Below are 17616 nucleotides of genomic sequence, written 5' to 3'. Positions count from 1 at the left end.
CTCTGTGGACTTATCTACCTTAAATGCTTTGAGACAATCAATACTTCCCCCTCAACATTAACATGCCCGAGAGCATCAACATGCCCTCACTTATCTTACCATCATCTGTGTTCTTCTCCTTGAAGAGTACGGATGCTGAGCATCATTAAAAGAACCTTACCATTTCCTCCGGCATAATAAATTCCCTCCTTTGTCCTCGAATGGACCTACTCTTTCCCCATCTACCATCTTGTTCCTACTATATGTATATGCAAAGTAGTTGTTGCCACATTTCAGCGTAATTAAAGACCTCCATGAGAAAAGGGTATAAAACCAAGATAGAGAAATAAAACATGAAGGCAATGAATATCGTTTACATTTATGGTTTTATTCGAGCAATAATTAGTAACATAATTATGCAACTTCTTAGCAAAAGATGAAAGAAAAAACAGGATACTTTGTAAAAAGCTGTAAAAGGCTATTCAGAAACTAGTTTTAAACTTGAACTAGGAATGCATGTAGATTACATCAAATGTTGTAAAATACAAGAACACAGCATACACTGTATATAATTGTCATCAGAAATCATGAATGAGGACAGGCTGTAAGAAACAACAAAACTCATGTCTCCAGTAATCTGTGTGGTAAAGATAGTCAAACACATGGAATTCAGTTACTTGAAGCACAATATTACTAGTCTGTACAAAATTAGCAGAAAATCTGATGTTTCAGGATAGTGCAATACTTTTGCAATAGAATTAAACAGAATTTTTGACAAGCATATGAAAACCTTGGCTCTATTTACACTGCTGTGCAGACCCATTTCCTGCTGATAGAATGGAAGGAAAATGGTACTTTAATTTAAATCAGCAAAATTTTGGGAAATTGTTGACAAATCTTGAACATTAGTCAGATCACGTTCTTGACACAAATGTAATAAATCACCCACAATTATATGATTTTGACAAACTACAGAAAAAAAATTGAAACTAAATTATCAATTTTTCTCCCTCGAGGCACATACTATTTTTTTGTGTGCTGCATATATGCTGAAGAATTGTTCACATCCCTGCATTGCTGACAGGTCTCACATGCAGCCAGCTGGTTACAAACTATGCCCTTTGAAATCCTGCCAGCAGTATAATAGGTATTGAAAATTTCACCTTCAGGTGCTGGAGTGCAGCTCCAGGAATGGTTAACTTCCCAAAATTTGAAAATGACAGGACAATAAATCAAGCATATCAACAGATGTGATTCCACACTAAAGCATTAATTCAGTCACAAATTGCTTAAACAAATCAAATCTAATAAGATCCTACTTGAATAGAAAACCTTTATTTTAAAAGGAATCATCAGTTTGAAGCGAAAAAGGAGATGTAGAGCATAATAAATATGTCACATTGAAAGAGGAGCTAATGGATTTGCTATTTGAGTAATCTTTTGTCTGGAATACTATGTCGGCATGTGATTTACATAGTCCATTACATTCCTTTCACTTTCTCTCTCATTTATTGATCTACTGTACTTTCTAACACATTTTTCTTAAGAGCTTATTTTATTTACTTGTAGCAGTGCGAAATAAAATGCAGAATGTTGTTAACGTCTTAATAAGTGCTAATCCAGCTGAGAGTTTCAGGCAGCATTCAGATGAACTTGTACTTCATTGCTAGCCACCCAGTAACTACAATCTTTACCAACATACCTGTCCTTAATGCTGGCACCAGTCAGTCAGTCACCTGGAGAGGCATGCAAAACTTTTGTACAATATCAGATTATTGAAATTCTATTTGTATTACAACTGAATATTTATGCTGAAAGTAAAATGGTTTATAACCATTAAGTGCATCATGCAGTTCTAAAAGAATATCACAGGCATTTTTATTTAAAAAAATTTCAACCCGAATTTCACTCATGCGCAAGTACAGCTTACAATAATAACTTCCAGCCACAATCTATAAAAATCCTGTATTAAAGCAGCAGAAATTTCACTTAGAGCCAAGCTTTTAATGACTGGCACATTACATTTCAGGAGTTTGCTGTGCATTCACCTAATTAAGCTAGTCTCCAGAACATTCAGTAGGAAAGGCATATTCAATTCTTTTGGGTTTTTCCTCAAAGACTACTACTACAAATGGGGGAGCAGGAGCCTCTAAACCTTTGAATTTGTTACAACAGTAAAAAGATATTGCTGTATGGAGTGTGACCAATAAGATTGCTTCATTGACATTCCAACACACTAACCACAAAGTCAAGTCATACTAAGTACACAGGATGAGCCAGCATGGAGATGATGTCAATGCTGTTCTCACCACAGAAGACCAAGCTACGAAAGTCAAATAAAGATGAAATAGTAGATCATTATTCCACAGCCTTAGGATGTAGTGAGGGTAGGTAATGAAAACAGTGGTCTAAGTAGTAGCACTGGAATTCTGATTCCTCTGGGATAGTGCTGTATTTTTAAAGGACTGGCAGCGGGGGTGGGGGTGGAAAAGAGGGAAAAGGAGGTGGAAGCATGGCGACTGTCTGCTTCTGCTCCTGATGCCTAGTTGGCAACTCTCACTGCCCGGAGATACTAGATGACACAAATTGGGAGCCAAGTTGGCCTCCTGGCCAATTAGCTATTTTCCACTGGAACTTAGCGCATGAGGTAACCAGTTTGCGAACAGGATCAGGACCCAAAATTAATCTGTCAGTTTGCCAGCCTACATTAAAAAGTCACAGCATTACATTTTCAATCAAGTAGCAGCAACTGCATGCCACAAACTTTACCACTTCCATTCATATCTAAACTCATGGGCTGAAGCTTATTTTGCTTTGGCTAAGTGTACAAGCTCTATCAAACCCTGGTGAGATCACACTTGGAATATTGTATCCAGTTCTGGTCGCACTATTATAGGAAAGATACAGAGGCTCTGGAGAGGGTGCAATGAAGGTTTACCAGGATGGTGCCTGGACTGGAGGGCTTGCCTTATGAAGAAAGGTTGAAAAAGCTCGGACTTTTCTCTCTGGAGAGAAGGAGGAAAAGAGGAGACCTGATCGAGGTGTACAAGATAATGAGTGGAATAGATAGAGTCAATAGCTAGAGACTTTTCCCCAGGGCAGGATTGACAGGTACGAGGGGTCATAGTTTGAAGATATTAGGAGAAAGGTATAGAGGAGATGCCAGAGGCAGGTTCTTTACGCAGAGAGTTGTGAATGCATGGAATGCATTGCCAGCAGTGATAGTGGAAGCAGAGTCATTAGGGACATTAAAGCAACTGCTGGACAGGCACATGGAGAGCAGTGAGTTGAGGGGTGCGTAGGTTCAGTTATTATATTTTACATTAGTATTAAACCTCAGCACAACACCGTGGGCCAAAGGGCCTGGTCTGTACTGTATTTTTCCATGTTCTACGTTTTAATAGTAATCAAGCTTTTTTTGGGGAGGAGATTGCTTTCATATTCTTAGCAAGCTCTACTTATTAACTATTTACCTCAGGTTAGGCATCCCACACTTTAAATTCTACCCTGATCTTACACTGTTCCAGAACAACTTGCCACTCACAGTTTCAAAATTGATATCGCTTGAACCTGCGTCATCTTTAAAAAGACCACTGTGCATTTGGACAAACGTTGGCAATCTGGCATTGCCTATCACAGACAGCATAATGGCAAAGCTATCACAAAGCTCACGGGCCATAGATACAGCCTCACATATACAAACCCTCTCGTGCCTCATCACTGTTTAACAGCACACCTTTCAGTTTACTTGTCTTCAGCTACATTCCTTATAAATACCCTCGCTAAGTCACTATTATGTCCCTAATGCCCACTGGACATCTGCATCTTGTCATTTTCCAATCGGAGAACTTCAATACAGGCAATATTTGGGAAAATGTAACAAAAATGAACACAGACAAAACTAACAGAGGCTGCAGTTCACTTTCCTCCCTGCCCCTACCAGATGATCATGCCAGGATTTGCTTGGCAAAGACTCTTTTATATTCCATGATTTTCAGCAGCCAGCTCTCAGCTACTGAAAATGGATGTCAATCAGGTCCTGCCAGGTTTGTTGCACCCAACTCAGCTGAGTTTCATCATGCACAAGGTCATATTCATCCAACTCAGCATCCTCATCCTTCTCCTTGGACAACTGCTCCCATTCCCTTGTTCAGCATCTATCACAGTGCATTGCTGCCTGCTCCCTTTGTGCAGAACACAACACCAAGATAATGCAGTACATCACCCTGACAATACTTAAGGGGACTCCTGCAAATGATGTAAACAGCAGAACTGAAACTTCAACCCTACCATCAGAGATCTACAAGGCAAAAAAGACCCTTTTGTCCATTGCACCCCCAAACAGTTAAAGAAACAGCAAATTATTCTAATACTATGTGCCAGCACTTGGGCAATAGCCTTGTATGCCCAGGTGGGCAAGTTAAGTGAGTGAGCATTGAGAGAACAAGTGTGTGGCCCCAAGATGCAGCCTGCTCCAACCTGAGAGCTTGTTGCCTATCCCTGTGTGCATGAAGTGTTTCTGCTGTAGGCTTTCAATGCTCATTATTGGTTAATCCTGCAATGAATGTCTGTGCTTCCTAAGCAGTCTGCAAGTCGATCAAAGAGATGGCATGATGGTCATGAGGAGTTGGCAAACATCAGATGGTCATGCTCATAGATGAGGGGTGTGGCCAGTTGATGGCTACCCATAGGATCCTGCTGAGATGCTATTGGTTGTTGAGCAACATGGAAGCTGGTCACTGCCAGCGGCAAGCTGAAGTAGATGGCGCCCGTTCTGATCTCCCTGTTGAGAATTTGTGGTGTCCAGCTTACATGGCATATTGGTAACATAGGAAGTAGAACATTAATAAATTGGGCTACAGCATTAATAAGGCATTTAGCAAAACCTGCTTCACTACTTGGCAAATGCATAAAAGATACAAATTGCTTCCGATGTCAAGATATGTCTCACCAGACTCCTCATCTAAATCTATCAGAATCCCCACCAGAGCCTAAATGCTCAGCTGCCTACAAGATTCAGTCCCACATATTTTCTCCAGGTACTTTCATTATTTCAGCTCAACTTCTCTGCAATGTAAAACGAGTAACCAAAAGAGACATGCTTGAAAGTAGGGCATCTTAATACAAAAAGCTCGGAAGCCACTTTGAAGAAACCAGCTGGAAATTGTCATCGAAAGTAGAGACACTATGGAATATATGAAGTCACCGATTTTCTGAAGCATACAGCTTTATTTTCCTACTCTTTCTATCACACTCATTCACTTCTCCCTCCACTACCTACATACAATCAAGCAAAACGGCAGACAATATCAAATATTACACAAGCAACAGATGAATTAAGTAGCTAACATTTTAATTTACGACCCTTTCAGAGCTAAATCTCAGTACAAATTTGCATACCCCACATCAATCCATGCTCAAAGGCATTAAGGCAAGTTTTACATAGCAAAGTTTAGCAGAGAATTTAAATGAAGCCCTAAGCATGTATTTAAAAAAACGCAAGCAAAGGACAAGGCACTGATGAGGATACAGTCTCTTGTGAATTACTTCAGCCCAATTCTGAAATGAACAGTAAACATTATCATGAAATCAGTTGGAGAGCCACGTGCTTCACTATAAAGAGGCAGTTCATTCTGCAATCCAATGAAAAACTTTTCTTCATAATTTATTTTTCTGTGGCATTTATATTATCATTTATCTTCTGACAAAATGACCTTCCTTGTGATCTGATACAAATAGAAAAAAAAGGCAAAATCTTCCAAACTTGTAAGAACTATATTTTAAAAAGTGATTTAAAAAGCATTGACCTAAAATACAAACTTGAGTCTCTTATGGTTTAACTTCTACATACATTGAATGAAAAGTATTTCCAGCCAAACATCAGGAAAATAAGGAGGCAATTACAATGCCCTTGTTGACATACAACATGTATTAGAAATGAGGCATTCACTTGAAATGAGCTGCTGCAAATAATTCAGTCTCAAATGGAAATTACTAACAGAACTTCTAGCAGGGATCAGATAGAGTGTTCAGCAACAATATCCCCAGTCATGCACATCTCATTCCACCTGCTGGTGGCAACTTCATTGACTTATTATTATTTAATATACACAACATAAAAATGTTTTACATAACCTTAATTGGCAGTAAGTCAATCCCAATTCAGTTCCTATTTGCTGACTACTCTTATACTATTCTTATTTCTATTTATTTTGTTTATACTCTCAGCACAACAAAAATCCAGCTCGGGTCCCTCTGCATATAAAACTTACTCAACAGGTGGACTGGACATTTATATTGCCCCCCCCACTTACTCACCTAAAGATTAGGTGAAAATTAGTGTATCACAACATACACTGTTAGTCAAACAAGAAACAAAAAGTCCAATGTTAAGGCTAATGATCCACGTTAACTTGCAGTAAAGCACAAGATAAAATTAATTTCCTGTGCAATCCAATTGAGCAAAAATACATCAGCTTATTGTTATATGAAAATCAATATGATTAGTTCCTTGATGCAAGCAGTGTTCATCATTTGAAAGAATGCAGCACATAGTAGATGTTTGTCTAAAAGACTACAGTCATCAATAATAGCAAACTATATCTGCTCTCTTCTAGCTCTCCACAAAAAGGTCTCTGCATCCTCATAACCAGAATTTATTTCACTCATATTCTAGCCACAGTGAACACACCACCAGATCTTGCAGACGTATGAATTACCGTTTTCCTGTGTACGTTTGCTTAATAATTAATTAAACATTTCTGCCTAGATGTGGAAAAACAGCCACTTGGAAAGGTACTGGTTTAGTCACACTTCTGAAAAACAAAAGCTAGAATTTTAAAGAAGATTCCGTGCCACACATTTGGTCTGAGCTTTTGGCTTAAACCGAATGAAAACAAATCTGACCAAATCCTCATTTTACAGAAGCAGAATTTTGTTCTAAACAAAAGATGCTAAATTCAGAGAAAGTACAAGGTCCCAAATACAGTTCCTACACGGAGTGCACTGAATTTTCTGATGTGACTTGGAGTGGTGGTGCAAAGCTACTATTTCACTTCATAATCAAGTTATTTGATCTCAGACAGGTAATCTTTGCAAAACGTGTTCAACAATGGAAAAGCTCAGCAGTCCGGGCAGCATCTGTGGAGAGAAATCAGACTTAACATTTCAGGTCAAGTGACCCTTCCCCAGAACCTAGTTCTGAAGTAAGGTCACCCAACCCGAAACATTAACTCTGATTTCTCTCCACAGATCCTGTCACATCTCCTGAGCTTTTCCAGTAATTTCTGCTTCTTGTTTCTGACTTACAGCATCTGCAGTTCTTTTGGTTTTTATTTTGTTCAATAACACTATTTGTTTGAAGTCCTTTGGTAAGGATTTATGATGCAGTCCAATTTGAAACAATTAACATGTATCAGTCCTGTACGTGTGGCTTTTCTGGTTCTAGGTATGGCTTGAATACTAACTGAAATTTAAATTATGGCACACAGTCTCATTCAGAATCCAAAAAGGCAAAGAAAAAGTTAGTTTTAATTCTTTTTAAATACAAAAAATCCGGAAGGCACATGTTTCAAGCTTATACTCTGGAATTGGGATACACAGCTACGACTTCATATCCCTCTGGTGGCTGTACTCTTGCTTTTGCATGGGTCTCACAGTATAGTTGCTCTTCGATGAAGAAGTAGCCTTTCTGCTTCAGGTTTAATCCACAGTCAGAACACATGAAACACGCTGGGTGGTACAACTTCTCTCGTGCCTTAACAACAGCCCCACTGGAAAAAGCAAAAGGAAAATGTCAAGCGCACGAGACAGAGACAGGCAGACAGAGACAGGCAGACAGAGACAGGCAGACAGAGACAGGCAGACAGAGACAGGCAGACAGAGACAGGCAGACAGAGACAGGCAGACAGAGACAGGCAGACAGAGACATTACTCAGAAGAACTAACAAAAATTTTCCTTGCTTTATGAAATAACTCAAAAGCCAAAACTAAACCAAGTACAAGGCATATTTGTTTCACACTACTGTCAGTGAACGTAATGAACATCAAGTTGAAATATTGAAGTATTTACTCTGATTAAACCTAACGTTGTTTCAGTCAAAAAAGGATGAAATTTACTGATCACATCTTGGATAATGGAATAGGGCTAAGAAGCCACTACTTGAGAACACAGAAGTAAACAAGAGCTTTTCAAACACTCCAACCAAGCAGGCTGCTTTGATGTCAAGCTTTAGTGTTGTTAGAGCTGCACCCCATATGACCATTAGATAATAGGAGCAGAATTAGGCTATTCTGCTCACTGAGTGTGCTCCACAGTTTGATCATGGTTGATATGTTTCTCAACCCCATTCTACAGCCTTTCTCCCTATCACCCTTGATCCCCTCACCAATCAAGAACCTAGCTCTGTCTTACATACACTCAATAGTTTGGCCTGCACACTCTTCTTGCAGCAATGAGTTTCACAGATTCACCACCCTCTCCACATCTCACCTCCGAAGGATTGTCCATTCATGCTGAGGCTGTGCCCTCAGGTTCTAGTCTCTTGAGTGGAAAGGTCTTCTCCACATCCACTCTATCCAGGCCTTTCAGTATTCTGTAAGTCTCAGTGAGATTTCCTCTTAATCCTCTAAACTCCATTGAGTACTATCCCAGAGTCCTCAACCATTCCTCACATGGCAAGCTCTTCATCCTTGGAATAATTCTTGTAAACCTCATTCTGAAATCCCTCAAAGGCCAGCACATCCATCCTCAGATACTAGTCCAAAAACCTGCTCACAATATTCCAAATGTGGTCTGGCCACAGCCTTAAACAGCCTCAGTGGTACATCCCTGCCCTTGTACTCTAGCTCTGTTGAAATTAATGCTAACATTGCATTTGCCTTTCTGGCTACCCAATGAACCTGCATGTTAACGTTAAGAGAATCCTGAACAGGACTCCCAAGTCCCTTCGTTTCTAAAGCCTTTCCCCTAGTTCATGCCTCTATTTTTCCAACCAAAATGCACAACTATATTAATATTAATCCCAAAAAGTGTTGGCAAGAACAATGAGAAAATAAATATTTCATCACAACACTGAAAAATCCAACAGCTGTTCTCTGTCATGGTTATACAGCCACAGCATTTTCATAGCATTGAAAGAGGCCCTTTGGACTAACATGTTTGGACCAGAAATAAAACACCGCTATCCATTTATGTCCCATTTTTCTGCACTTGGCCCGTAGCCTTATATGCAATAAGGTTTCAAGAACCCATTTAAAAAGTTCTCAAATGCCTGGACAGTTCCCGCCTCAGCCATTCTTTTAGGGAGCAAGCTCCAAATACACAACTCTCTGGGTGAAAATCAAATTTCCTCGAATTCCCTCCAACCTTCCTGCTCCTTACCTTAAACTTGTCCCCTTGTTATTGACCCCTCCCCTAAAAACGAAAGGTTTCTCCCTTTCTACCCTGCTTATACCTCTCAGCCTTCTTGGCTCGAAACAAAACAGCCTCAGTTTATCTACTGTCTCCTCATAGCTGAGTCGATCCAGTCCAGAATCCCCTCTTCACTCTCTCTAGTACCATAGCGTGGTGACTAGAATTACACACTGTACTCTAGCTGTTACCAAACTAAAGTTATATATGACTCCATAATAACCTCCCTGCTTTTGTATTCAATACTCTGACTAATAATGACATGTTTCCCACATGTCTCCTTAACTATTTTATCTACTTGTCCTACTGCCTTCAACACTCCACTGCAATGCATATCACTATACTCAAATTAACATTTCACCCATTCACCTACCCCTGCCCCTCCCCCACCCACAATCTGAATCCCAGCAACCAAGCTTCCATTCATTTAAGGGTCAGAGTTTGCACACTTGTAGGCTAAGATTAATGAGAAACCCTGAAGCCAATCCCATACTCTGTTATCCCTGTACAGAGTACTGGATGTAGTCAGGTTTGGAAACTCAAAAACAATCTCTCTTTTTTTTCAAAATTAGTCCAGGTTAGCATCATACAACTGAGTTCAGCCAACTTAGCATGCACCAAACTTTAATGCCCTACAGAAGTTTTTCATACTTACACTATGCCTGTCTCACATCTAATGCACTGCGGTAACTTCTGTAGTGTGGGTGCAGAATTGTTGAACTTTGTTACAGGAGATTTCACACTTTTGGTGATAGCTGGCCTTTCATTTTTTTCACCTACAAGAAATTTTACAGAATCATATGTTGAGAACTGAATTGAGGTTTGGATTTTACAAGTTACAATTCTAAATAGGCACACATTAAAAAAGGTAGCCCAAAACATGGCTAGCTGTCAATTATGCACTCTCCATTTTTAAACTGCAAGTCTATTTATTTGGTTAAAACATGACTTACTATTGAAAGAGATTATGTATGTTGTCAATATGCAAATTATCACTTACTGTTCAAAATAATTTTCAGTTAGCAACGTCAGCATTGCAGTAGAAAATGTAAAATTCTACTGCACACCTGAGGGGTTCCAGTAATGTCCATAATTATGATTTGGAACAAGGCCTGAAACATTGGTTGGGAAATTGAGATTCCTGTAGGCTACATGTCAACCACATGGAGAACTGATAAGAAGCCTCTGTCAATTCCATAGGTAAGGGTCAATGGAATCAAGTGCCTTTCAGGCAACTTCAGCAGCCACCAGTGGGACTTCTGTGAATGAAGCCCTCTCAGCAGCAGCAGTACCACCAGCCAAAAGCTGTTGGCTAATCGGAGGCTAGCAGCTCTTCATCCCACAAATACCTGTGGAAGCAATGGATTCTGGCTACAATGCACTAGTTCTGGTGGACTGGGATCCATTAGATCCCAGGTTCATCAGGTATGCGAGACCAATGTTGGGGATGGAGCACTTGGGGAGCAGTGAATGAGAGTCATGGCGTGGGTGGCAAGTCGAGAGGCAAGGCAGTGGGTGGCTTTCACAGGTTCAGAGTCTACTGTCCTGTATGGTGACAGCTCTATCAATTTGGCACAGTTTCTTTTCACAATAGATCACTAAAAGTCCAGAAAGTCAAGGCAATCCCAACAGCAGCCTTCCAAAGGTTTGGAAACACATGCTGCTCCCACTGAGTTTCTAAGCAACCATTAAGTTGCAATGTTGCCGGTTTCGTGAGTGCCAACTGGCTGATTTGGAAGCCTAACTGACAGCCCCACAAGCCGGTACCCAGCAATCCCACGCTAGCCCTCTCACTTACATTTTTGGCCATTGTAGCTTGCTGCATTCAATTCAGCACTCAGCACCAAACAACAAGTCTGACAGCTGGTTTCCAAAAAAAAACAAAAAGCCCAAGAGAACGCTGATCTGACAAGAACTCTCACTAAACACTTCTTTATCCAGGATTCTATGACTGGAGCTGGAGTAATATCATCAAGTTGTCCAAACAGCCAATCATATTTAAAAAAAAAACCCAAGGCAACCAACCAAGAAGAAAGCCACTGAAATTAAATCATTTTAAAAACAAATGTGCACATAGCAAGATAAAGATTGGGATACTTAGGGTGAAGTGAGAAGCTGAAATATGATGAAAATCTCTGATCTAAAACTGTTCACAAAATTTCCTAATCAGGTTTCAAGAACTTAGTAATGCAGGTTTTTAAAAGGGATAAAAACTGAAATTGCTGGAAAAGCTCAGCAAGTCTGGAAGCACCTTTGAAAAGAAATCAAGAGTTAATGTTTCAGGTCCAGTGACCCTTCCTCAAAACAGTAAGGGTCTCTTCAGCCATACATGCTATTCAGAATATCATTGAAAACACAGTTACATCTGTCTGAAGAAGGTGTAATGTTTTATCGGGTTTCTGTCTGGGGTGGAGGTGTGGAGGGTTTAAGCATGGGAGGTCTGCTCAAAGCATCATGAGACAGTGAGGTGAAGGACAGAGTTGTACCTTTACCTGAACTAGTTTCTGAAGACACTCCAGTTTCAAAAGAAGACCGACAGTGAAAACAGATAGTTCAATCACAAAATCACCCCACAAAATCCAGGCTGAGGAGTTTTATTAGCTCCTGATTTTGTGGTTGAAGGAACGATGGAAGTGATCACCTCGTTAGCCCACCAAAGTTATGACTTGTTATAAAAAAAATTATGTACAAAGAACAAAAGTACATTCTTCAATAAAAGATTCTCTCTATTCCTTATTATTTAAAGAAAATCGATGAAGAGTCAGTTTCTTTTAACAAATGGTGTAGACTTTGCAACAGTAGGAGTTCAACAATTTAGAGACCAAATTTTGTTTTCTCTATTGGTCATTCAAAAATGATTCAAATAAAAAGGTGGTAAAAGAGACTTTCAGTACAGAACGCCTAGTGTGGAAGCAGGCCACTCCGAAGAGCATCCCACTCAGACCCACCAGCCCTACCCCTGTATTTCCCTCTAGTGAATCTATCTAGCCTGCACATCTCTGGACACTAAAGGGCAAAGTAGCATGGCCAATCTGCCTAACGTGCACATTTCTGGGCTGTGGGGGGAAACCGGAGCACCCAAAGGAAAGCCACAGAGACATGGGGAGAATGTGCAAACTCCACACAGTCGCCAGAGGGTGGAAATAAACCTAGGTCCCTGGTGCTGCGAGGCAGCAGTGCAGACCACTGAGCCACCATGCCACCCTAACTGCATTACTGCTGCTGTCTGAAAATCTGCTGTAAACAGTTTTCCTAATCAATCACTTTTCATTCATTTGTACCTTTCTAAGCTCATTGTTGGGTTGATTCAGTGAGTGCTGCCTGGAGGAGATCTGGAACATTTGAAGCACACAGAGCTATGAATGGATAGGTGGTGGCAACAATGGGGTAGTGTTGATTAGTGGAAAGAAAGAGAAAAAAAAAGTAGAGTGGGCACAACAATGTTTTCTCTCAGTCCGTCCAGCCAAACCAGGAGAATTACACATAGAAGGAGTGGGACCAGTTTGATCGAGGGGTGGCTTGGGCAGGATGGATGTAAGAATCTGAATTTAAGGAAGCAATATTGTAATAAAGTTTTACCACATGTGTCCTGTGTATCTCAGATGGTTGTTAGGATAATTTATTCACTGGATTGTGTAACCTGGTTATCTGAAATAAAAAATGTGGTGCTGGAGAAACACAGCAGGCCAGGCAGCATCCGAGGAGCAGGAGAATCGACGTTTCGGGCATAAGCCCTTCTTATGCCCGAAACGTCAATTCTCCTGCTCCTCAGATGTTGCTTGCCCTGCTGTGTTTTTCCAGCAGCACGTTTTTCAACTTTGGTTTCCAGCATCTGCAGTCCTCACTTTCTCCTGTCTGAAATAAACCTTGCTCCACCAACATACTGAACTTTGATATGTTTGAAGAACTAGCAAAAAGCAATTTGATCATAAGATACAATGGATCAAAGTTCATTCGTTCACTAGACAATACCTGTCTGCTCTGCTTCCAGCAGGCCCTGCAGTATTTTGAAAGAACCAGACTGTTTAGGTTCTGAAGCTGGCTCCTCACCATCCTGAAGCATCTTATAAACATCTGATTCAGTGTCGATCTCGTTCCACAGCTTTGGTGATAACTTTGGTGGATCAATGCTGGTCGAAAACAAAAACCTCAGGCATTAAATATGCAGAGATCAATTAACACATTACTAGAATTTTAGAATAGATTTTTACAATTAACTTGATTGAAATGAGCCAATATCATTTTTCATCCTGCAATTCTGAAAATGATACCCACCAACAGACAACATAATATTCTTGTATTGAAATGTGCAGATTGTGTAAATCTGCTCACCCAGTTCTGGTTACACTGCAGCGTTTGTTGTATGGTGAATCCATGGTGACTCATTAGCAAAGGGATTGACCATGCAGGACACAAATCTCTCTCCAAAATATGCAAGAGGGAGACTCAAAGTTAGAAGACAGTGAAAAAGCCAGCCAGTCAGATGAAAAAAAAAACTAAGAGGAATTAAAATACCACAGATGTTGGAAACAAAGTAAAACAATACTCAATCTGTGGAAAGAGCAACAGTGTTAAACATTCTAGGTTGATGATCTTCCATAAGAAAAAAAAAATCAGATTTAACAGTTTATAAACAAAAACCAGGCATAAATGTTAGGAGAGGGAGGAAATAAAAGGGAAATCTGTTGTAGGGTAGAGAAACAAATGATACAACAACAAGGGTTCAGAAAAGATTGACAAGGATGTTGCCAGGGTTGGAGGCTTTGAGCTATAGGGAGAGGCTTAATAGGCCGGGACTGTTTTCCCTTGAGTATCAGAGGCTGAGGGGTGATATTATAGAGCTTCGTAAAATCATGAGGAGCATGGATAGGAAAAGTAGACAAGGTCTTTTTCCTGGGTGGGGAATCCAATACTAGAAGGCACAGGTTTAGGGTGAGGGGGGAAAAGATTTAAAAGGGACCTAAGGAGCAACCTTTCCAAGCAGATGATGGTGCGTGTATGGAATGAATTGCCAGAGGAAGTGGTGGAGGCTAGTACAATTACAACATTTAAAAGGCATCTAGATGGATACATGGATAGGAAGGGTTTAAAGGGATATGGACCAAATGCTGGCAAATGGGACTAGATTGGGTTGGGACACCTGGTTGGCATGGACGAGTTTGACTGAAGAGCCTGTTTCCATGATGTACGGGGAGAAAGTGAGGATTGCAGAGGCTGGAGATCAGAGCTGAAAATGTGTTGCTGGAAGAGCGCAGCAGATCAGGCAGCATCCAAGGAGCAGGAGAATCAACGTTTCGGGCATGAGCCCTTCTTCAGGAATGAGAAAAGTGTGCCAAGCAGGCTAAGATAAAAGGTAGGGAGGAGGGGCGTTCAAAATGTGATAGATGGAAGGAGGTTAAGGTGAGGGTGATAGGCTGGAGTGGGGGTGGGGTCAGAGAGGTCAGGAAAAAGATTGCAGGTTAGGAAGGTGGTGCTGAGTTCGAGGGTTGGGACTGAGACAAGGTGGGGGGGAGGGGAAATGAGGAAACTGGAGAAATCTGAGTTCATCCCTTGTGGTTGGAAGGTTCCTAATCTGAGTTCACCCCTTGTGGGATGAGTTCGTCTATGATGTACAGCCCATGTTTCTAACAGAAATGGTGTTATGAAGGAAACGGGGCTGTGGGTGATTGCAGAATTGTTAAATAAAGGATGGGCTCAGGGAGGTGTAAATGGTCACAGCAGAAACCATTACCCTACAGCAGTATCCAACAATTAAACCGGTGATTATGTTCTAAATTTGTTGAAATCAAAAAAGTTAAAGGTGCAAGGCTGCAATGTGCTTAATCAAAAGATTGGTCATTCCTTAAATTTGTGTGGAGCATAAATCAAAATAAGTCAAAAAGAGATCAGAATGGGAATGGGATGGACAATAAAAGACAAAATAAATCAGAAGTTCAGGCTCTTCCTTGCAGACTCTGTTTTACTGAGCAAATCCAGTCACTTGTTGTATGTTTGGTTTCCTCTGTGTCCAGGAGACTGGATTCAAAGCAGTAAACATAGTACATTGAATTAGAAATGTTGGAACAGGACTATGCCATTTAACCATGGGTGGATTCATGTCTTTTTGAGACCAGTTATGGAGGTGGGGCTAAGAGAAGGATTTCAGCTTGGGGTGGGTCAGGCTCTAACATTGATAATGCTCTTCTCAGATCATTACATATTTGCACACAGGTATATGCAGGACACTCTGCAGTGGAGTTCTGAGTTCCAACCTCTGGGCTCTGTATTTATAGAGGTACCCAGACAGGACTTGATTCTCTAAAACCAGGCAATATCACTCAATCGCTGCTCATTATCCTCCAACCTTCCCGAAGATATCAGAGACCAAGCAAAACGCAGCATTGCGTTTTAGCAATGCCTTCCAAGAAATACTCCTGAAGTTTTTCCAAGAGTCGGAAAGTGCTTTATCCCCAGGGATAGCAACAGAAAGCCATCCCAACTGGCAAAGACAGCCAAGCGGAAGGTGGCTGTGGATGTCCGTGCTGACAACACTGAACCACCTTTCATTCAGAATCTTTTAAACAATGACGGGCATATTGTCCAGCTGCAAAAGAGGCATCAGAGATTTCTCACTGGCTCTTCAGATGGAACTGAGATACTGGATACTATAAAATTCCACCGAGAGAGAATAGGAGAGAAAAAACACAAACATAAATATAAACGTGCAATTTTGATCATCTTCAAAATTAGTATATTCTAGCTCAGCTCCTTAAAAGGAATTATAATAAAATCCAATGAGTTATAAAAATAGGCTGGAACCACTTTTTAAAAACTGGAGTGTAGGATGTTGAGGGGTGACCCTAAGAGGTTTTATAAAGTCATGAGGGGCACACAAGGTGGTGAATAGCAACGTTTTTTTCCCCCTAAGGTGGGCAAGTTCAGAACTAAGGGGCATATTTTCAACAAGAAGAGACATGAAAGGCTTTTTTTCTGAAAAACACAGAGCAGTTTGTGTGGGGAAATGAACTGCCAGAGGAAATTACGGATGTAGATACAGTTACAACATTTGGAGAAGTAAATGAACAGGAAAGATTCGGAAGGATTTGGGCAAAATACAGGGAAACAGGACTGGTTTAGTTTGGGAATATGGTCAGCATAGACTAGTTGGACCAAAGGGGTATATGTTTCCAAGCTGTATGACGCTGATGTCTCAAGTTTGACCTCAGGCATTTTCTGATTTCTGCTGAATTTGGCCTTGTTGGCAAGGGTTTTGCGGGATGAGTGGAGTAAATTGGCCAGATGTTCTTCTGTTAAGATGACAGTCCTTGCTGCGTCTACATATTCAATGTTGTGTGAGGACAGGACTAGGCTAAATGTTACCAGTCATTGAGCAGCTTGCCAACAAATCTACATCTAAACTCACATGGAGAGGTAATGTAGGGTTACCAAAGCCTTGAACAATAAATCCATTGTTCAGGATATGATGGAAAGCTGGCAGGAGAAGGATAACTAGTATTAGCAAGGCAAATGCAATTTTATTTACCTGCAGTATACTTTAAGTAAAAAGAAGTAAAATGAGAAAGAGCCAAAGACAAAACTTGTATAAACTCACACAACTGTCAGGTCGCTGAATTGTAAGGCGCAATATTCAAAAACATTTTTGTTTGGATTTCGATTTTGTTAATTTATTGAAAGGACAGAATTATTTAATGCTTTGTACAATCAAAAAGAAAAGGAAAAAAAAACAGTGAAGCATCTGTTGGCCATCAATTATCAGGATGGAAAAAGAGACTTCAGACATATTGTCCTCTATTCAAGAATCAGAGACCACTTCAGGGAAAATCATTCCAATAAAACACACGTCATAAATCCAAATGAAGTTGATTCTTAGAGCTGAGTGCATGTTGTGCTAAAATGCTAGTTTTGCTCAGTAAAGTTAGAGTTTAATACATGGAACACCAGCTTTGTCAGCTTTCTGTACTTTACAACTGCCTGGGGGGGAAAATAAAGTCAAAGCTTCTTTGTTTATTTACTTTCTCCTGCTGAGACATAGTTCCATGTGGCACCAATCATGCTTCAAAAATTGCCAATTTGCACGTGAGCTAGTGTCAGAAAGCTATTTTATTGCAATAATTTGGTGTTCACATTCAACACATACTCTAATTGAAGTTACGAATTAGCGATTATAAATCAACGTCTCAATCCCTAATTATCGGAGCAGAATATTAGCACAAATAGAGAACTGA

At 40.4% G+C, this 17616-nt stretch overlaps 1 protein-coding gene across 1 annotated transcript in view; it reads right to left on the bottom strand.

Moving 5' to 3' along the window:
* Positions 1-346: 346 nt before the first annotated feature.
* LOC140491996 (PDZ and LIM domain protein 4-like) overlaps positions 347-17616 on the bottom strand; it is a 125722-nt gene continuing 108452 nt past the window's right edge. Inside the window, exons 5-7 of the mRNA XM_072590570.1 lie at positions 13364-13521; positions 10047-10167; positions 347-7751 (exon numbers count right to left, since the gene is read on the bottom strand). Of these exons, the coding sequence (XP_072446671.1) occupies positions 7556-7751; positions 10047-10167; positions 13364-13521 (475 nt within the window). The 3' untranslated portion in view covers positions 347-7555. The remainder of the gene's footprint in view (positions 7752-10046; positions 10168-13363; positions 13522-17616) is intronic.

The sequence above is a fragment of the Chiloscyllium punctatum genome, chromosome 20 (genome assembly GCF_047496795.1).
Source record: "Chiloscyllium punctatum isolate Juve2018m chromosome 20, sChiPun1.3, whole genome shotgun sequence".
NCBI lineage: Eukaryota > Metazoa > Chordata > Chondrichthyes > Orectolobiformes > Hemiscylliidae > Chiloscyllium > Chiloscyllium punctatum.
This window is presented reverse-complemented; position numbering and strand designations above follow the sequence as displayed.